Source organism: Coffea arabica, chromosome 10e (assembly GCF_036785885.1).
Source record: "Coffea arabica cultivar ET-39 chromosome 10e, Coffea Arabica ET-39 HiFi, whole genome shotgun sequence".
NCBI lineage: Eukaryota > Viridiplantae > Streptophyta > Magnoliopsida > Gentianales > Rubiaceae > Coffea > Coffea arabica.
Genome location: NC_092328.1, coordinates 29,486,812 through 29,509,191, shown reverse-complemented (window position 1 = coordinate 29,509,191; position 22,380 = coordinate 29,486,812). Strand labels below are relative to the sequence as shown.

Below are 22,380 nucleotides of genomic sequence, written 5' to 3'. Positions count from 1 at the left end.
GATTTTATCCGCTTGAGAGTACAATAAGTTTGGAATATTGGAGACATGTACAATGGACCTAAATTCGGTATTTTAATGTTTAAATACTCAAGTGATAGTTATTAGTACTATCGTTATAAGAATTTCCCGGAAGTTTCGCGTTATAGCGGTAAAATTGGCGGTACGCGTTTTCACACGCGCGACTTTATTTGAGGAACTTTAGACCCTTGTTTCGAGACAATTAAGAGTGAATAATGTTTATATAACATGAGTGCATTAGAGGTTTAGTGCACTAGTGAACCAAACGCGCGAGAAAATCGAGCCTAAAAACGTGCCAAACGAGCCTTACAAGAGTTGACTTTGGAGCAATTTTTCACCACACATTTAATCTTCTTTGAGAAGCCAACTTAGATCAAAATCACACTCTCTCTTCCCTCTCCTCATGGCCGGCCAAAACACTCCCTCTCTCTAACTCATTTGCAACAAAAATTCTGCACACTAATCTCAACCAAAACTACCCCAAATCACCTCCAAATCACACCAAACTTGGAGACCACTTAGCAAACCTCTTGGAGGTTGGATTTAGCTAACAAAAGGCTGCATCTTCACGGGTTCTTGGAGCTTCAAGAGGGCCGAAATTTCTGATCTTGCACACCCAAGGAATAGGTAATGATCAACCCTTGGATTCTTGTCTTTTGGAATTTATATAGCAAGATTAAGCTCATGCATGCACTTAGTTAGCTTGTTTATGGTGAAAATGAAATGAGTGGGCTCTTGGTATTCCCACACTTGGGTTGTTGTTGCTGATTTAAGGATTAATGTTGGATTTAATGGTAGTTTAGTGGTTATAATGATGAGTTTATGGAGTGTTATTGTTGGAAACTCAAAGTAGAGGTCTTGGCAAGAATTTCCGAAAAAGCCCCTGTTTTGTTCGGCCATAAGAAGGCCCATTTTTGGTGATCTATTGGCATGAACCTGATGTATATATGTTATATTATGTGTGTAAAAATTTTCGTTGGAAAACATTAACGTTTGGTGGGTCAAATGAATTTTTCTCCTAGAAGTGGCAATCTGGAAATCTGTTCCGTATTGCACTGTCCAGCGTTGGCATTTTGGCTATAACTCTGTCCTCGGATGTCGAAATCATGTTCCGTCGGTGGCGTTTGAAACTAGACATTCCTAGCTTTAATTTGGTATAAAATTCACGTTCTGATTCCTTGTGAACAAGCCGAACCAAATGTTTTAAGTTCGCTGTCCTGTTGCTCTGTTCGTCTGGAATGAAGTGTTCAGGCAGCAACTTGATGCCCGAATTTGAACCAGATGGGTGCCGAATTTGGGAATGACTTCTTCTGTGATGTTTTAGTACTATGAATGTATTTTCCAACGGCGTAAGCCATGCTCAATTTCGAGCTATATTGACTGAGTTGTGACTGAAACAAGTGGACTGCTCTGTTTTGGAAAACCCTAATGTTGGGACTGGTTTGGAACCAAATCTTGGAATGAACTTGTTAGTTGATGTTTTTGATATTAAACACTTACCAAAGATATTATGGGTGTATCTTAGACCCTTATTTCACAAATGAACCATGGTTGGATAACTTTCTTGGTTAGACGATTGGAAATTGGGAAATGCAAGTCAAAGGCAGTTTGCCTTAGGATTTTTCTTGAACCTTGGTTGGCTAATTAACTACCTTACCGAAAGTATTTTTCCCTGAAATTTGATAGAGTGGTACCTTTCATATGGGAGTAAAATACTGCCAATTTTGGTACCAATCCAAGTTCGTTTCGATACCGAATTAAATTTCTAGTGTTGGAGGTTCAAAACTGGAAATTCTTCTTCAGTCTTGAATCTTCCTCAACTTGGGGCTACTATATCTTGGTGCTCGAAACTCCATTTCTCAATCCGCTTGTATTGTTATACTCTTGGATTGTAACACTATTTGATTTCCAAATTTCAAAGGTTAGTTCAAAACAAGTGAATTTTACTGAATTTCCAAAATTGGCCAAAAACCAACCTTGAAACTGTCTTAGTATTCTACAGCTGTAACTTTGATCCAACTTTTGAATACCTTCCATTTGGAATCATGGGAAAGTGTCTTCTAGAAACTTGTAGTACTCGGAATGTAGTTTCCAATGGTATCAAGCTTTCCAATTTTGGACCTACGTAGTGCAAGATACGATTTTTCTAGAATTGACACCCAAAGCTAAAATTTGACAATTTCTTAGAAATGAGATTTTGGAAACTTGCCTTCTTTTCTCGATACCGATTGAACATTTTTAACTCGATTTCATGAAAAATGTTAGTCTCTTTCTTTAGACTTTAAAACTTTACTCTTGAGCCTCGATTATTAATAATTAAGGCCCAATTCATGAATTCCCTTTAGATTGTACAACCTTCTTTGATAAGTAGGAGTTCTAAGTGATAGTGTATAATAGTTAATGGTTGTTTACTCAGGCACTCGAGGGAATCTCCAAGGGGAACTCGGAGCGGACACCTAAAACGCTTGTTTGAAAACTACTCGCTTGTTTTGACTAGGTGAGTGTTCCATATAGGAATACGTAATTGAATAAGTCTAGGACACGCTTATTTCATGATTATTAAGTGCTATGTGTTAAGTATTTACCATACTCATGCCTATTTAAGGAATGTATACTTGCATTGTATATCTACATGAATTGGTTAAATCATTAACCATATCAAATGACCATATGAACTCGATACATGCTTAACTTGCTAGATTGTTTACTTAGTCTACTTGGTTTTGAAAAATGGAGTCGAGTGTGTACTTTATCGCACTCGTTCTCTTTTGAGATGAATAATTCATGCTTGAAAATACTCGAATAACATGACTTGGTATGCTAAGGTTGCATACGTCGTTGGAGTGAATCTCCTCGACTCTCACGTGGTAAAAATGGGATAACGGCCAATGATGGCCTATGCATATGACCAATGCTTGTCAATTAACCGTCAACCGTGAACAGTTAACCGTTAACCGTGAACCGTTTACCAACCCACATGACTACCTGATTACCTGACTATTTGCTCATATGATTTCTAATCTATATGATTATTCGATATCCGTGAATTATATGCTCCCATGAAATCAACTTGTATTGCTTACGTGCTTACGTGCTAAGTATCCACTTGATCACTTGATTATCATGAATCACATGTTATATGAAGTTGTCCATCATTGTTAGGCGAGTGTGTACTTTATCTCACTCGACCTACTCAAATGATGAATTTTACCTTTTGTCGAATTACTTGATTACTTGTGCATGTTGTAAGCTCTAAGCTGAACTTGGGCCCTGCCTCGGTTACTGACCTACTCGAGCCAGGACTGGGCTCGGTCGGGTAGGTTGGAACCCTGGACAACCGTTTCGGTATACTCGAGTATTACCACTGGAGGGATAAGGTGATGGCCAGTCAAACCGAGGGGATCCGGAAGTCATAAGGTGCAGATGACCGACAGAGTTCCACTGGAACACCGTATCCTACAGTATATGTTTACCTTGTATCATAATAATTGTTTCGTGCTAAAATGCCAACATGAAATCCTGAGCTATGCCTGTAATAAGCTCCAATCACTCGTGAACTATACATGCCAATGTCTCATACCATGATAAATGTCTCAAATTACCTGTACAATGATTATCACCTCATGATAACATGCCATTGTGTAACCTTGAACCATGCATATGATATGCCCAACTTATTTGATTTATTTGAACTGTTAGAGTGTCTTGGAACCTCACTGGGCTGTGTAGCTCATACCACGTTGTGGATTTCTTTTACAGGGTTCGAGACCAAGGGTGCTCGTGAGTAGTACTAGATTGTTTTCTTTTGAAGACTTTAAGTTATATTATAACGGATGGCTATAGTACCCCTTTTCCATTGGGTTGTATTTAAGCTTGAAAGCTGCATAATTGTAAGTGTGAGATATTCGAAGTACTTTAATTATGTATTGAGGTTACTTAAAGTATTTCGAGCTTTTGAATGATCGATTGTAGTGAGTCCCGGCGAGAGCTGGGCAGGCGTCCCGCGGATACCCTTTGGTTCGCCTTAGGGAGAAGTGGGGGCGTCACAGTTGGTATCAGAGCTTAGGCTTCAGATCTTTGTAGTGTATCCTAGGCTTAAATGTTTAGGATGCCGGACTGTGGGACTGGTTTGAAAGTTAAATGATTGCTTGTAGCAATGAAATTTAGAGCCAATTCACGTGGTCTCTACAAAGGAGCAAGATAGGACCAAGTGGTGTTATGGTCCTTACTATGTGATTGAGTAAAGGTTTAAGTGCCCTTCAAAAAAAAATGTAAGCTGTGAATCATGAATGTTATAGGTTGTAAAACCTTTATCTTGATAATTGGAGGGAATTTGATATGTATGTTGGGTAGGAATCTCGAATGTGGTGATTTAGTCTTGGGACCGGCCGGCTCGAGTTGTGAATTACCTTATTTCGGATTCTTGTACCCGAGTACTTGAGAGTTGAGGGCAACCATAAGGACTTTATATCTCCATTTTTGGGGAATAAGAATGAATCGATATTTCATGTGAATGGTTGCAGGAAACCAATAATTGTTTGGTTAAGATGGTACAATAATTAAGAGTGGAAGATGGAAAATATTGTAACTCAAAAGATCCTTGTGTTGGGATTGAAATCGAGCATGTTAGGGAATGAGAATCGTCTAGTTCCAATAATCTAGTGAATCCCTACTTGTGATCTTTTATAGTGAGACGATGGGAGTAGAACTTAGAGTCTGCGCCTTGAAGATGAATGTACTTGTGATGATCACTTGTTTATTTTGCTATTGACTTTGACTTGGCATGAACTTTACTTGGCCATAACTTGTTTTATAATTTAATGAACTCTAGTTTGTGTTTACTTGCATAGTGATAATGTTATTTGTGTAAGTGACTTCATTCTCTTTAAATGTTGCTACTGGTATATGAGTATAGTTCAATTTTAACTAAGTGTGAGGGTTATGCATGTGCGTATAGATTAGTTGTGAACATGGAAACTAGAGGACAACGAAAGGGACGTCAACCTAGACAACCCCGAAATGAAAGAGTAGCTAATGGGTCCGGTATTGATCAAAACGTTGAGTCAAGTGTTGGGAGAGGAAATGACCAAATGGGACAAGTTTTAACTCGCATGACGGATATCCTGGAGCTCTTGGTAGCTCAACAAGGTCAAGGTGTTGGACAAGGAAACCAACGTGGAAACCAAGAGATAGGGGAGGATCGAGCTTTAGAGCGGTTTCAAAAATTTTTCCCGCCCAAGTTTGCTGGAGGACCTGATCCAGAGGTGGCTGAGAATTGGTTAGAGAATATAAGAAATATATTCGATGCCTTGGATTACACAGAGGAGAGACAAGTCACCTTTGCTGTATTTCAACTTGAAGGAGCAGCCCGAGCCTGGTGGAATGTTATAAGAAACAAGTGGGAAAGAGATCAAACCCTAAGGACTTGGATAAACTTTGTACGTGAATTTAATGAGAAATTTCTTCCTCCACTTGTCCAAGAAAAGAGAGAAGATGATTTTATAAAGCTTCGTCAAGGAACTTTGAGCGTAGCTGAGTATGAAACACGCTTTACAAAGTTATCTACATATGCCCCAGAATTGGTGGCTACTGAACGGAAGAGAATAAGAAGGTTTATCCAAGGATTAGATTTGGAAATCCAAGATGCCCTTGCTGCAGCACAGGTTGAAACATTTAGTGACGCTCTCGAAAAAGCGCAAAGGGTAGAAAGCACAAAATCTCAACTGAGAGCTCTCCAAGCAAGGAAAAGAGATGCATCTGATAGTACACTAGGAGGAAATGGACCACCACCCAAAGTTAGAAAAGAAGTGGATGGAGTAGGACTGTTATTTCCTGCACCACTCATGATAAAGGAACCAAAAGGAACTATGTCGCGAGGGACTTCAGTAGAACAGACACGATCAAAGAAAACCTCGCAAGCCAGTCAGGTCACAACACCTCGTCCGACTTATGGATATTGTGGAAGGACGAATCACATTGAAGAAAACTGTTGGCTAAAGGGACGAAAGTGTATGGGGTGTGGGAGTACCAACCATAAAGTTCATGACTGTCCAAGGAGGTATCCACGAGAAACTACTGCTCCACAAGGAAATGGAACTGTCCCTCGACAAGTCAATGGAAGGAGAAACCGACCAATGGCATCAGAAAGAAAGCATAACATGAACACACCACATGGTTCAGAGTTGTCTGAGATTACAGAAGGTATGAATTTCGAGGACGAAATTCTTTTAAGGAGGGGAGGTTGTGAGGACTCGTAAAAACTATTATTTTTTTTAGCCTAATTTGTGGCTTAATAAATTATTTAATTGGATATTTGCCTCGAGGAATATTTTCTAGTCTTATTAGACCTAAATACATGGTAATATAACTTCGTTATATTTTTAAAGTAACTCATTTCACGAATTAATTTCCTGGAGCGCGTTTAGTAAAAACAGTGAATAGTGCTTGAAGATTTTATCCGCTTGAGAGTACAATAAGTTTGGAATATTGGAGACATGTACAATGGACCTAAATTCGGTATTTTAATGTTTAAATACTCAAGTGATAGTTATTAGTACTATCGTTATAAGAATTTCCCGGAAGTTTCGCGTTATAGCGGTAAAATTGGCGGTACGCGTTTTCACACGCGCGACTTTATTTGAGGAACTTTAGACCCTTGTTTCGAGACAATTAAGAGTGAATAATGTTTATATTAACATGAGTGCATTAGAGGTTTAGTGCACTAGTGAACCAAACGCGCGAGAAAATCGAGCCTAAAAACGTGCCAAACGAGCCTTACAAGAGTTGACTTTGGAGCAATTTTTCACCACACATTTAATCTTCTTTGAGAAGCCAACTTAGATCAAAATCACACTCTCTCTTCCCTCTCCTCATGGCCGGCCAAAACACTCCCTCTCTCTAACTCATTTGCAACAAAAATTCTGCACACTAATCTCAACCAAAACTACCCCAAATCACCTCCAAATCACACCAAACTTGGAGACCACTTAGCAAACCTCTTGGAGGTTGGATTTAGCTAACAAAAGGCTGCATCTTCACGGGTTCTTGGAGCTTCAAGAGGGCCGAAATTTCTGATCTTGCACACCCAAGGAATAGGTAATGATCAACCCTTGGATTCTTGTCTTTTGGAATTTATATAGCAAGATTAAGCTCATGCATGCACTTAGTTAGCTTGTTTATGGTGAAAATGAAATGAGTGGGCTCTTGGTATTCCCACACTTGGGTTGTTGTTGCTGATTTAAGGATTAATGTTGGATTTAATGGTAGTTTAGTGGTTATAATGATGAGTTTATGGAGTGTTATTGTTGGAAACTCAAAGTAGAGGTCTTGGCAAGAATTTCCGAAAATGCCCCTGTTTTGTTCGGCCATAAGAAGGCCCATTTTTGGTGATCTATTGGCATGAACCTGATGTATATATGTTATATTATGTGTGTAAAAATTTTCGTTGGAAAACATTAACGTTTGGTGGGTCAAATGAATTTTTCTCCTAGAAGTGGCAATCTGGAAATCTGTTCCGTATTGCACTGTCCAGCGTTGGCATTTTGGCTATAACTCTGTCCTCGGATGTCGAAATCATGTGCCGTCGGTGGCGTTTGAAACTAGACATTCCTAGCTTTAATTTGGTATAAAATTCACGTTCTGATTCCTTGTGAGCAAGCCGAACCAAATGTTTTAAGTTCGCTGTCCTGTTGCTCTGTTCGTCTGGAATGAAGTGTTCAGGCAGCAACTTGATGCCCGAATTTGAACCAGATGGGTGCCGAATTTGGGAATGACTTCTTCTGTGATGTTTTAGTACTATGAATGTATTTTCCAACGGCGTAAGCCATGCTCAATTTCGAGCTATATTGACTGAGTTGTGACTGAAACAAGTGGACTGCTCTGTTTTGGAAAACCCTAATGTTGGGACTGGTTTGGAACCAAATCTTGGAATGAACTTGTTAGTTGATGTTTTTGATATTAAACACTTACCAAAGATATTATGGGTGTATCTTAGACCCTTATTTCACAAATGAACCATGGTTGGATAACTTTCTTGGTTAGACGATTGGAAATTGGGAAATGCAAGTCAAAGGCAGTTTGCCTTAGGATTTTTCTTGAACCTTGGTTGGCTAATTAACTACCTTACCGAAAGTATTTTTCCCTGAAATTTGATAGAGTGGTACCTTTCATATGGGAGTAAAATACTGCCAATTTTGGTACCAATCCAAGTTCGTTTCGATACCGAATTAAATTTCTAGTGTTGGAGGTTCAAAACTGGAAATTCTTCTTCAGTCTTGAATCTTCCTCAACTTGGGGCTACTATATCTTGGTGCTCGAAACTCCATTTCTCAATCCGCTTGTATTGTTATACTCTTGGATTGTAACACTATTTGATTTCCAAATTTCAAAGGTTAGTTCAAAACAAGTGAATTTTACTGAATTTCCAAAATTGGCCAAAAACCAACCTTGAAACTGTCTTAGTATTCTACAGCTGTAACTTTGATCCAACTTTTGAATACCTTCCATTTGGAATCATGGGAAAGTGTCTTCTAGAAACTTGTAGTACTCGGAATGTAGTTTCCAATGGTATCAAGCTTTCCAATTTTGGACCTACGTAGTGCAAGATACGATTTTTCTAGAATTGACACCCAAAGCTAAAATTTGACAATTTCTTAGAAATGAGATTTTGGAAACTTGCCTTCTTTTCTCGATACCGATTGAACATTTTTAACTCGATTTCATGAAAAATGTTAGTCTCTTTCTTTAGACTTTAAAACTTTACTCTTGAGCCTCGATTATTAATAATTAAGGCCCAATTCATGAATTCCCTTTAGATTGTACAACCTTCTTTGATAAGTAGGAGTTCTAAGTGATAGTGTATAATAGTTAATGGTTGTTTACTCAGGCACTCGAGGGAATCTCCAAGGGGAACTCGGAGCGGACACCTAAAACGCTTGTTTGAAAACTACTCGCTTGTTTTGACTAGGTGAGTGTTCCATATAGGAATACGTAATTGAATAAGTCTAGGACACGCTTATTTCATGATTATTAAGTGCTATGTGTTAAGTATTTACCATACTCATGCCTATTTAAGGAATGTATACTTGCATTGTATATCTACATGAATTGGTTAAATCATTAACCATATCAAATGACCATATGAACTCGATACATGCTTAACTTGCTAGATTGTTTACTTAGTCTACTTGGTTTTGAAAAATGGAGTCGAGTGTGTACTTTATCGCACTCGTTCTCTTTTGAGATGAATAATTCATGCTTGAAAATACTCGAATAACATGACTTGGTATGCTAAGGTTGCATACGTCGTTGGAGTGAATCTCCTCGACTCTCACGTGGTAAAAATGGGATAACGGCCAATGATGGCCTATGCATATGACCAATGCTTGTCAATTAACCGTCAACCGTGAACAGTTAACCGTTAACCGTGAACCGTTTACCAACCCACATGACTACCTGATTACCTGACTATTTGCTCATATGATTTCTAATCTATATGATTATTCGATATCCGTGAATTATATGCTCCCATGAAATCAACTTGTATTGCTTACGTGCTTACGTGCTAAGTATCCACTTGATCACTTGATTATCATGAATCACATGTTATATGAAGTTGTCCATCATTGTTAGGCGAGTGTGTACTTTATCTCACTCGACCTACTCAAATGATGAATTTTACCTTTTGTCGAATTACTTGATTACTTGTGCATGTTGTAAGCTCTAAGCTGAACTTGGGCCCTGCCTCGGTTACTGACCTACTCGAGCCAGGACTGGGCTCGGTCGGGTAGGTTGGAACCCTGGACAACCGTTTCGGTATACTCGAGTATTACCACTGGAGGGATAAGGTGATGGCCAGTCAAACCGAGGGGATCCGGAAGTCATAAGGTGCAGATGACCGACAGAGTTCCACTGGAACACCGTATCCTACAGTATATGTTTACCTTGTATCATAATAATTGTTTCGTGCTAAAATGCCAACATGAAATCCTGAGCTATGCCTGTAATAAGCTCCAATCACTCGTGAACTATACATGCCAATGTCTCATACCATGATAAATGTCTCAAATTACCTGTACAATGATTATCACCTCATGATAACATGCCATTGTGTAACCTTGAACCATGCATATGATATGCCCAACTTATTTGATTTATTTGAACTGTTAGAGTGTCTTGGAACCTCACTGGGCTGTGTAGCTCATACCACGTTGTGGATTTCTTTTACAGGGTTCGAGACCAAGGGTGCTCGTGAGTAGTACTAGATTGTTTTCTTTTGAAGACTTTAAGTTATATTATAACGGATGGCTATAGTACCCCTTTTCCATTGGGTTGTATTTAAGCTTGAAAGCTGCATAATTGTAAGTGTGAGATATTCGAAGTACTTTAATTATGTATTGAGGTTACTTAAAGTATTTCGAGCTTTTGAATGATCGATTGTAGTGAGTCCCGGCGAGAGCTGGGCAGGCGTCCCGCGGATACCCTTTGGTTCGCCTTAGGGAGAAGTGGGGGCGTCACAGTTGGTATCAGAGCTTAGGCTTCAGATCTTTGTAGTGTATCCTAGGCTTAAATGTTTAGGATGCCGGACTGTGGGACTGGTTTGAAAGTTAAATGATTGCTTGTAGCAATGAAATTTAGAGCCAATTCACGTGGTCTCTACAAAGGAGCAAGATAGGACCAAGTGGTGTTATGGTCCTTACTATGTGATTGAGTAAAGGTTTAAGTGCCCTTCAAAAAAAAATGTAAGCTGTGAATCATGAATGTTATAGGTTGTAAAACCTTTATCTTGATAATTGGAGGGAATTTGATATGTATGTTGGGTAGGAATCTCGAATGTGGTGATTTAGTCTTGGGACCGGCCGGCTCGAGTTGTGAATTACCTTATTTCGGATTCTTGTACCCGAGTACTTGAGAGTTGAGGGCAACCATAAGGACTTTATATCTCCATTTTTGGGGAATAAGAATGAATCGATATTTCATGTGAATGGTTGCAGGAAACCAATAATTGTTTGGTTAAGATGGTACAATAATTAAGAGTGGAAGATGGAAAATATTGTAACTCAAAAGATCCTTGTGTTGGGATTGAAATCGAGCATGTTAGGGAATGAGAATCGTCTAGTTCCAATAATCTAGTGAATCCCTACTTGTGATCTTTTATAGTGAGACGATGGGAGTAGAACTTAGAGTCTGCGCCTTGAAGATGAATGTACTTGTGATGATCACTTGTTTATTTTGCTATTGACTTTGACTTGGCATGAACTTTACTTGGCCATAACTTGTTTTATAATTTAATGAACTCTAGTTTGTGTTTACTTGCATAGTGATAATGTTATTTGTGTAAGTGACTTCATTCTCTTTAAATGTTGCTACTGGTATATGAGTATAGTTCAATTTTAACTAAGTGTGAGGGTTATGCATGTGCGTATAGATTAGTTGTGAACATGGAAACTAGAGGACAACGAAAGGGACGTCAACCTAGACAACCCCGAAATGAAAGAGTAGCTAATGGGTCCGGTATTGATCAAAACGTTGAGTCAAGTGTTGGGAGAGGAAATGACCAAATGGGACAAGTTTTAACTCGCATGACGGATATCCTGGAGCTCTTGGTAGCTCAACAAGGTCAAGGTGTTGGACAAGGAAACCAACGTGGAAACCAAGAGATAGGGGAGGATCGAGCTTTAGAGCGGTTTCAAAAATTTTTCCCGCCCAAGTTTGCTGGAGGACCTGATCCAGAGGTGGCTGAGAATTGGTTAGAGAATATAAGAAATATATTCGATGCCTTGGATTACACAGAGGAGAGACAAGTCACCTTTGCTGTATTTCAACTTGAAGGAGCAGCCCGAGCCTGGTGGAATGTTATAAGAAACAAGTGGGAAAGAGATCAAACCCTAAGGACTTGGATAAACTTTGTACGTGAATTTAATGAGAAATTTCTTCCTCCACTTGTCCAAGAAAAGAGAGAAGATGATTTTATAAAGCTTCGTCAAGGAACTTTGAGCGTAGCTGAGTATGAAACACGCTTTACAAAGTTATCTACATATGCCCCAGAATTGGTGGCTACTGAACGGAAGAGAATAAGAAGGTTTATCCAAGGATTAGATTTGGAAATCCAAGATGCCCTTGCTGCAGCACAGGTTGAAACATTTAGTGACGCTCTCGAAAAAGCGCAAAGGGTAGAAAGCACAAAATCTCAACTGAGAGCTCTCCAAGCAAGGAAAAGAGATGCATCTGATAGTACACTAGGAGGAAATGGACCACCACCCAAAGTTAGAAAAGAAGTGGATGGAGTAGGACTGTTATTTCCTGCACCACTCATGATAAAGGAACCAAAAGGAACTATGTCGCGAGGGACTTCAGTAGAACAGACACGATCAAAGAAAACCTCGCAAGCCAGTCAGGTCACAACACCTCGTCCGACTTATGGATATTGTGGAAGGACGAATCACATTGAAGAAAACTGTTGGCTAAAGGGACGAAAGTGTATGGGGTGTGGGAGTACCAACCATAAAGTTCATGACTGTCCAAGGAGGTATCCACGAGAAACTACTGCTCCACAAGGAAATGGAACTGTCCCTCGACAAGTCAATGGAAGGAGAAACCGACCAATGGCATCAGAAAGAAAGCATAACATGAACACACCACATGGTTCAGAGTTGTCTGAGATTACAGAAGGTATGAATTTCGAGGACGAAATTCTTTTAAGGAGGGGAGGTTGTGAGGACTCGTAAAAACTATTATTTTTTTTAGCCTAATTTGTGGCTTAATAAATTATTTAATTGGATATTTGCCTCGAGGAATATTTTCTAGTCTTATTAGACCTAAATACATGGTAATATAACTTCGTTATATTTTTAAAGTAACTCATTTCACGAATTAATTTCCTGGAGCGCGTTTAGTAAAAACAGTGAATAGTGCTTGAAGATTTTATCCGCTTGAGAGTACAATAAGTTTGGAATATTGGAGACATGTACAATGGACCTAAATTCGGTATTTTAATGTTTAAATACTCAAGTGATAGTTATTAGTACTATCGTTATAAGAATTTCCCGGAAGTTTCGCGTTATAGCGGTAAAATTGGCGGTACGCGTTTTCACACGCGCGACTTTATTTGAGGAACTTTAGACCCTTGTTTCGAGACAATTAAGAGTGAATAATGTTTATATAACATGAGTGCATTAGAGGTTTAGTGCACTAGTGAACCAAACGCGCGAGAAAATCGAGCCTAAAAACGTGCCAAACGAGCCTTACAAGAGTTGACTTTGGAGCAATTTTTCACCACACATTTAATCTTCTTTGAGAAGCCAACTTAGATCAAAATCACACTCTCTCTTCCCTCTCCTCATGGCCGGCCAAAACACTCCCTCTCTCTAACTCATTTGCAACAAAAATTCTGCACACTAATCTCAACCAAAACTACCCCAAATCACCTCCAAATCACACCAAACTTGGAGACCACTTAGCAAACCTCTTGGAGGTTGGATTTAGCTAACAAAAGGCTGCATCTTCACGGGTTCTTGGAGCTTCAAGAGGGCCGAAATTTCTGATCTTGCACACCCAAGGAATAGGTAATGATCAACCCTTGGATTCTTGTCTTTTGGAATTTATATAGCAAGATTAAGCTCATGCATGCACTTAGTTAGCTTGTTTATGGTGAAAATGAAATGAGTGGGCTCTTGGTATTCCCACACTTGGGTTGTTGTTGCTGATTTAAGGATTAATGTTGGATTTAATGGTAGTTTAGTGGTTATAATGATGAGTTTATGGAGTGTTATTGTTGGAAACTCAAAGTAGAGGTCTTGGCAAGAATTTCCGAAAATGCCCCTGTTTTGTTCGGCCATAAGAAGGCCCATTTTTGGTGATCTATTGGCATGAACCTGATGTATATATGTTATATTATGTGTGTAAAAATTTTCGTTGGAAAACATTAACGTTTGGTGGGTCAAATGAATTTTTCTCCTAGAAGTGGCAATCTGGAAATCTGTTCCGTATTGCACTGTCCAGCGTTGGCATTTTGGCTATAACTCTGTCCTCGGATGTCGAAATCATGTGCCGTCGGTGGCGTTTGAAACTAGACATTCCTAGCTTTAATTTGGTATAAAATTCACGTTCTGATTCCTTGTGAGCAAGCCGAACCAAATGTTTTAAGTTCGCTGTCCTGTTGCTCTGTTCGTCTGGAATGAAGTGTTCAGGCAGCAACTTGATGCCCGAATTTGAACCAGATGGGTGCCGAATTTGGGAATGACTTCTTCTGTGATGTTTTAGTACTATGAATGTATTTTCCAACGGCGTAAGCCATGCTCAATTTCGAGCTATATTGACTGAGTTGTGACTGAAACAAGTGGACTGCTCTGTTTTGGAAAACCCTAATGTTGGGACTGGTTTGGAACCAAATCTTGGAATGAACTTGTTAGTTGATGTTTTTGATATTAAACACTTACCAAAGATATTATGGGTGTATCTTAGACCCTTATTTCACAAATGAACCATGGTTGGATAACTTTCTTGGTTAGACGATTGGAAATTGGGAAATGCAAGTCAAAGGCAGTTTGCCTTAGGATTTTTCTTGAACCTTGGTTGGCTAATTAACTACCTTACCGAAAGTATTTTTCCCTGAAATTTGATAGAGTGGTACCTTTCATATGGGAGTAAAATACTGCCAATTTTGGTACCAATCCAAGTTCGTTTCGATACCGAATTAAATTTCTAGTGTTGGAGGTTCAAAACTGGAAATTCTTCTTCAGTCTTGAATCTTCCTCAACTTGGGGCTACTATATCTTGGTGCTCGAAACTCCATTTCTCAATCCGCTTGTATTGTTATACTCTTGGATTGTAACACTATTTGATTTCCAAATTTCAAAGGTTAGTTCAAAACAAGTGAATTTTACTGAATTTCCAAAATTGGCCAAAAACCAACCTTGAAACTGTCTTAGTATTCTACAGCTGTAACTTTGATCCAACTTTTGAATACCTTCCATTTGGAATCATGGGAAAGTGTCTTCTAGAAACTTGTAGTACTCGGAATGTAGTTTCCAATGGTATCAAGCTTTCCAATTTTGGACCTACGTAGTGCAAGATACGATTTTTCTAGAATTGACACCCAAAGCTAAAATTTGACAATTTCTTAGAAATGAGATTTTGGAAACTTGCCTTCTTTTCTCGATACCGATTGAACATTTTTAACTCGATTTCATGAAAAATGTTAGTCTCTTTCTTTAGACTTTAAAACTTTACTCTTGAGCCTCGATTATTAATAATTAAGGCCCAATTCATGAATTCCCTTTAGATTGTACAACCTTCTTTGATAAGTAGGAGTTCTAAGTGATAGTGTATAATAGTTAATGGTTGTTTACTCAGGCACTCGAGGGAATCTCCAAGGGGAACTCGGAGCGGACACCTAAAACGCTTGTTTGAAAACTACTCGCTTGTTTTGACTAGGTGAGTGTTCCATATAGGAATACGTAATTGAATAAGTCTAGGACACGCTTATTTCATGATTATTAAGTGCTATGTGTTAAGTATTTACCATACTCATGCCTATTTAAGGAATGTATACTTGCATTGTATATCTACATGAATTGGTTAAATCATTAACCATATCAAATGACCATATGAACTCGATACATGCTTAACTTGCTAGATTGTTTACTTAGTCTACTTGGTTTTGAAAAATGGAGTCGAGTGTGTACTTTATCGCACTCGTTCTCTTTTGAGATGAATAATTCATGCTTGAAAATACTCGAATAACATGACTTGGTATGCTAAGGTTGCATACGTCGTTGGAGTGAATCTCCTCGACTCTCACGTGGTAAAAATGGGATAACGGCCAATGATGGCCTATGCATATGACCAATGCTTGTCAATTAACCGTCAACCGTGAACAGTTAACCGTTAACCGTGAACCGTTTACCAACCCACATGACTACCTGATTACCTGACTATTTGCTCATATGATTTCTAATCTATATGATTATTCGATATCCGTGAATTATATGCTCCCATGAAATCAACTTGTATTGCTTACGTGCTTACGTGCTAAGTATCCACTTGATCACTTGATTATCATGAATCACATGTTATATGAAGTTGTCCATCATTGTTAGGCGAGTGTGTACTTTATCTCACTCGACCTACTCAAATGATGAATTTTACCTTTTGTCGAATTACTTGATTACTTGTGCATGTTGTAAGCTCTAAGCTGAACTTGGGCCCTGCCTCGGTTACTGACCTACTCGAGCCAGGACTGGGCTCGGTCGGGTAGGTTGGAACCCTGGACAACCGTTTCGGTATACTCGAGTATTACCACTGGAGGGATAAGGTGATGGCCAGTCAAACCGAGGGGATCCGGAAGTCATAAGGTGCAGATGACCGACAGAGTTCCACTGGAACACCGTATCCTACAGTATATGTTTACCTTGTATCATAATAATTGTTTCGTGCTAAAATGCCAACATGAAATCCTGAGCTATGCCTGTAATAAGCTCCAATCACTCGTGAACTATACATGCCAATGTCTCATACCATGATAAATGTCTCAAATTACCTGTACAATGATTATCACCTCATGATAACATGCCATTGTGTAACCTTGAACCATGCATATGATATGCCCAACTTATTTGATTTATTTGAACTGTTAGAGTGTCTTGGAACCTCACTGGGCTGTGTAGCTCATACCACGTTGTGGATTTCTTTTACAGGGTTCGAGACCAAGGGTGCTCGTGAGTAGTACTAGATTGTTTTCTTTTGAAGACTTTAAGTTATATTATAACGGATGGCTATAGTACCCCTTTTCCATTGGGTTGTATTTAAGCTTGAAAGCTGCATAATTGTAAGTGTGAGATATTCGAAGTACTTTAATTATGTATTGAGGTTACTTAAAGTATTTCGAGCTTTTGAATGATCGATTGTAGTGAGTCCCGGCGAGAGCTGGGCAGGCGTCCCGCGGATTCCCTTTGGTTCGCCTTAGGGAGAAGTGGGGGCGTCACACAACAGAGAGTTACATTCAAACAAAGAAGCACTATCTGAGACCTCTGCTATACGTTTTCCAGATTTGATTCTTGCCAAAACTCAAGTTTTATGCAACCATATGAAACGATTTTTGAAAGGCACATTCTACACATAATATGCAACATTTATCCATCAATTTCACAGCCAACCAAGCATCAAAATTTTGAATTAAAACAAAGCAACATGGATAGAATTTTCGGCCAGCTCTAATCTCACACATTTCTCAACTTTCTCTCCCCTTTCTAACCGTGATCCTTTCATTTAACACATAAACACAATAATCAAGCATTTAATTCTCAAGTCAACTAGCTATAATCCACCTCAAGACTGCTAGCCTAGAGATTAAGGCGAGAAATGAAACTCCTCAAGTCCCCTAGTCTATTTCTTGCTTAGGGTTGTAAACCCATGAAAGTTAACCTTCATTCTTGAAGAAATTGGAAAGATCAAAGGAGATGAAAGGTTACCTCCTAAACCCTTGATGAAGTCAGATTAAACACCATAAGATGTTGCCTTTCTTCAAACTAAGATGAATCTCCAAGAACTAGAAGGTTGGATGAAGATTTCGAACAAGATTGGAGCCAAAAAAATGGAGTTTTTTCTTCTTCCTTCTTTTCCCTTGAGGTTCGGCCGAGCAAGTTGAGAGAGTGAGGAGGGTTTTGTGTGTTTAGCCTGTGAGGGAAGATTGATGGAAAGTTACTTTAAGTTAGGTGCAAAAAGGTCTACTTTGAATAGTTGTCGAATAGTGTTTCGTACCACCACTTTTCTTTTTTGTTTGTTACACTAGTGCACTTATCCTCCAATGTAATTCCTTTAACACTGTAATTACTCACTCTTATGAGTCTAGTATTGATTTCTCAAATCTCCACTTAGTCATTCTGATACGAAATACGCGAACTTTCAACTCACGTGCGATAAAGCAAAATTTAAAAGCAATTCATGCAATGATAATATAATTAACTAACTCTAGGGTAAATAATTATAAAAATGACTATTTTAAGAATAAAAACATGAGTCCTCACATTATTGAGTAAGATGAACTCTAATGGAACTCGATAAATCCCCTTGCAATTAGCCCAAAATTTGACCAGAATTTGGATGCTAATGGTGCGGATTTGGACCAAAAATTGGGACACACTTGACATGAGTTATATTGCTGGAAAATTACACTACAAAACCTGTTTACTTGGACAAAGCTAATGCAAAAATCTGGAAACTATTGGACTTGAACAAGGAATCTAGAATTAGGAAACTATGACTCTTTTTAATCCAAAACTATTTTGGACAACTCAATTAAAAGTGGAATTGAGAACTCAAGGATGGAGATAATTGGCTGGACAAACCAGATTTAAATGTTGGAACAAAGACTCAATGCGGCAAAATTTTGGAACTTAGAAAAGGTTCTACCCAAGTGTGATGGCTGGGACTTTGGGTGCTAATTCAAATGGATCTTGGCTTTAAATATAGCAAACGAGATGCTGTTTAGGTATGTTTCCAAAGTGTGTACCGTATTTTGCAACTGGACAGGTATGCCAATTCCAACAAGGAGTCTAACCTCTAGAATTTGGAAACAAAGTCCAACTCATTTTCGATTGTCAATTCTAATTTGGCTTCTTTTTTTAAACTCAATTCTAATGATCCGATTCTGTTTCTTCTTCTTGTTTTTTATTAGATTCTTTTTCTTCCTTTTCTTTTCACTTCGGATCACCTAACTTCAAGAAACAAGATCAAACAAAATTAGCCGCAAGCAAGGTTCAAGAAACGAATTCAGATTTTCAATAACTTCAAGATTTTGGAACTTTGGTTCAAGATTTTCGAAGAAATTGATCAAGAAGCTTCAAGAATTCAAGACATTTGTCCAAAAATTTCAAAAACTTCGAACACTTCCATGCAACAAGAACAACCAGCCACGGACTATGATCAAAACAAGGAAAAACAACCATGGATTCCATAAGAAAGAGGTTCGACCAGAATTTTTTTATTGTTTTCTTGACTCTAAGTGACATAAAACTTCAAGACATGCGACAACAAGACACAAAAACAAGACAAAACATTATTCGAACAAGTAAACAAAGCAAGGAACAAACGCAAACAGCCAAGAAAAAATTCAAAAATCCTAGCGTTTTTATCAAAAAAAATTCGCACAAATTAACAAGACACAATTGATGAAGGAAAACACCAAGAAAAGTCATGAATTGGACTGCACAAATTCTGACAGCAAGGTTGAGAGAAATATAATCCTAGAAACTAAACAAAAACAAAGGATATAATGATGATACCTTCAACCGTGGCTTTTGATATCAGCGTACCCACTTTTATCATAGTATGGAGCTTATTTGGTTGAGGATGAGAATCAAAGGAGTTTGCGTCAAACATCTAGCAAGTGCTCATCCTCAACCAAATAAGCTCCTTCATTTGGGAAATCTCATAACCCTAACCGAGCTATGGAGCTTCAAGGTTCTCGCAATAGGTCAAAACGTGCAGAACCAAGAGAGGAAAGATCACTCAAAAGGAAAAAAAAGCCTATCACATCAGCATCTTCCAAGTCAAAGTGTGCCAATATATCATCCATAGATGAGATATGTGGTAGTGTATGGGATACTTACCAACACCTTCTTCAAGAAATAGCGGAGTAAAAGAGTTGAACTTGAAGAAATTGTCATTGAAGTTGAAAAGTGGAAAGATGAAATTGAGTGTGGGGTAAAACTTGAGAATGTACTTGAGGTAAAAACCGAGGGTAATGAGTTACAAGAAGAGATGAACAATTCTAATAAGTTGAGTGCAAAATCAAGTGAGCTAATTTTGAGTGAGAATGTGAGACCTTATTGTTTTCCTAACGAACTTACCTTTGCTTTGTGTAGTGCTTCTTCTTTCATACTCCATACTATGTTCCATTTCAAAGTCACTTGTAAAATTCACTTGTTCCCTTGGAATTTATCTTCTAGGAGTTAAATCTATTCGGTGTTGATTCATGGAACAATTTCAATTCAAATCTGTTCGCACAAATGGAGAATTAATTCGAACTCATCATGAAGGGTGAATTCCATATTTTGATTCTCGTTTGCGAACTTTGGGTTATGCATCATATTTACCTTATTTTGAGGATAATTTCAGTCCTAACTCTTGTATTTCTTATGCAGATTTTGAAGGAAAGTGTAAAGAGCCAACAATGAATTCTCAAGTTGAATTGATTGGTAGAAGGAATAATGATGTGTCAAAGGGAGTTTTTGCATTTAACTCTTATTCTACATCTTCTTACCACTTAGCTAATGTTGTTCCATTGTTTCTTTATCCAATTTCTGGCTCGTTACAAGCTGAACTTATTTCATTTTTGTAGGTTGTAAAGCTGTCTGAAATTTTCCAGTATTGATTAAAGGAGTACAACCAAATTTTATGCTTGTTCCAGCTAAATGTTGCGGTCTTTCAAGTTTGTTCCAATGACTAAAAGCTGGTTACTAAGAGTTCGTTTTGTCAACTTCACCTTGTGCTAGTTCATGTGATTCTCATGAAGTGGATTCAAGTCTTTGCTACCTCATATGTTGGACGAAGTGAATATTGGTGTCGTGCAAGATGTACCATATCAACAACAACTTGTGATGAGTTGTACACCTTTGTACAACCAGATTGAAAGTTTTACTAGCCTATTTGAGCATCATTATGAAGATCACTATCTCGTAGATGCAAGTCAGATTGTTCGTGAAGATCTGAGAGCAAAATGGTACTACAATCAGCTTCATGTACAATGGTACATCCCGTGGTTGAAGTCTTTGTTCGTGAACATGGTATTTCCATATGAAGATGTTGCCCGAGCTGTTGTATTTTCTCCAATCTATCAATTTGTGAGCAAATTGCTTTCAAGAGGAGGGGAATGATGCGACTCTAGGATCCAATCAGATTCATGTCCAAGTAATATGTTCGGGTGATTCATTCGAGCTCATGGTAGTCCATCAAATCCATCCCTTCCTTAGTTTAGTCCTTAGTTTAGGTTAATTTTTTTACTTTATTTCCAGCAAATTATAGTTGGTTAATTAGTTAATTAAGTTGTTAGTTTGGTTGAATAAATGGCTAAAGGTCATGCTAACCATTATTGAGTCAATTCGAGTTAGTTAGTTTCCTATTCTAGTTGAGTTAGGGTTAGGAAAGTAGTTAAATTGTTTTCAAATTTGAGTAGATTTTTTTTTGAGTCTTGTAAATAAATAAGTCTGAAGTGTCAACGTTTTCGATAGATAAGACATGGCGAATTAAAGAAAATTTAACCAAAACACTTTGTGCTTAGCAAGTCTCTTATCTAAGAGATCTTTTTTTTTTAATATTTGAGAGGATTCTTGAATTTTCAATTGACTTCTCAATTCAAGATCATGTTGAATTATGGCGTCGTTCTACCTTTCTAATCAATCTCGAGTTGTCCTTGATTGGATTATAATCCGTCCAATTTGTTCATAACCTGATCAAGATAGATCCTTCTACTGCTTGATCAACTTGATTTTTCAAAATAGGTTCTTGTTAGGTTGATTTTCACATCAGTTCGTATCAAAACTTTGACTGTTGATCCAGGTTAATATCCTTATCTTTTCTTATTTTACTATTTATTCTTCTACCAAACCCTAGCCAATTAAAAAAATTGTTCATCATTCTAGAGTTTGAATTTCGTGTGATCACCTTTGTTATCATTTGTTCAATTCTTGTTTCTTGTTGAATCATCTGTGTTTGTGTTTTAATTGAGTAAAAAAAAATACTGTAGAGGCACTGTTCATTGCGTCGTTACTGTTCATCGTTACTATAGCGACACTATTTATCCAAAAAAAAATTCCATATCTTGTGTTTGTCTCTTGTTGTTCTTGAGTCTTGTAGTTGGTTTGGAATTTTCTTGAAGTCCTTGGATTGCATAGTTGGGTATCTTGAGAATCTTGAATAAAGGTTTCCAAAATCTTGAAATTTCGAAGACCCTAAATTCATCTTCTTGAACTTGAAGTTACGGCATTCTTGTTTCTTAAATCTTGGTGATCCGAAGTGAAAAAAAGAAAGAAAAGAAGAAAAAGAATCTGGTCTTGGTCCGTGAAAAAAGAAGAAGAGGACAAGACATATAGATCACAATCTTGAATTGGAAACAAGAAGACAATTTTGATTTGGAAACCAAAGTTGACTTGGATTGTTTCCAAAATCTGGTTACATAGTCCTTGCCCAATTTGGTTTAGCCATTGAACACCCCTAGGAAAGCTTCTTAAAATCATCATCTTGCTTTCCAAAGTCCATCCAAGAACCATCAAACCAAGTTTCCAAATTCTAGCCATCATCATCAAACAAAAACATTGGGTAGAAAGCATTCTAGGTTTCCAAAAATTTCAGCCAAGTCATTTGTTG

At 38.1% G+C, this 22,380-nt stretch overlaps 2 protein-coding genes and 1 long non-coding RNA gene across 3 annotated transcripts; all 3 read left to right on the top strand.

Moving 5' to 3' along the window:
- The first annotated feature begins 262 nt into the window (after nt 1–262).
- LOC140015190 (uncharacterized) lies at nt 263–6,225 on the top strand. Its single transcript, XM_072067097.1, has 4 exons — nt 263–645; nt 2,435–2,515; nt 3,778–5,945; nt 6,217–6,225. The coding sequence occupies exons 3-4, from the start codon at nt 4,908–4,910 to the stop codon at nt 6,223–6,225; spliced, it is 1,047 nt and encodes a 348-aa protein (XP_071923198.1). The 5' UTR covers nt 263–645; nt 2,435–2,515; nt 3,778–4,907.
- Nucleotides 6,226–6,462: 237 nt separating this feature from the next.
- On the top strand, nt 6,463–12,693 carry LOC140015189 (uncharacterized). Its single transcript, XM_072067096.1, has 4 exons — nt 6,463–7,113; nt 8,903–8,983; nt 10,246–12,413; nt 12,685–12,693. The coding sequence occupies exons 3-4, from the start codon at nt 11,376–11,378 to the stop codon at nt 12,691–12,693; spliced, it is 1,047 nt and encodes a 348-aa protein (XP_071923197.1). The 5' UTR covers nt 6,463–7,113; nt 8,903–8,983; nt 10,246–11,375.
- Nucleotides 12,694–13,196: 503 nt separating this feature from the next.
- Nucleotides 13,197–16,915, top strand: LOC140015056 (uncharacterized). The gene is made up of 3 exons (XR_011821816.1): nt 13,197–13,580; nt 15,370–15,450; nt 16,713–16,915. It is a non-coding gene; the product is annotated as an uncharacterized lncRNA (long non-coding RNA).
- The last annotated feature ends 5,465 nt before the right edge of the window (nt 16,916–22,380 follow it).

What these genes read in the sequence shown, in the direction of transcription:
- LOC140015190 (XM_072067097.1), top strand. Translation starts at nt 4,908, where the DNA reads ATGTTGCTACTGGTATATGAGTATAGTTCAATTTTAACTAAGTGTGAG.
- LOC140015189 (XM_072067096.1), top strand. Translation starts at nt 11,376, where the DNA reads ATGTTGCTACTGGTATATGAGTATAGTTCAATTTTAACTAAGTGTGAG.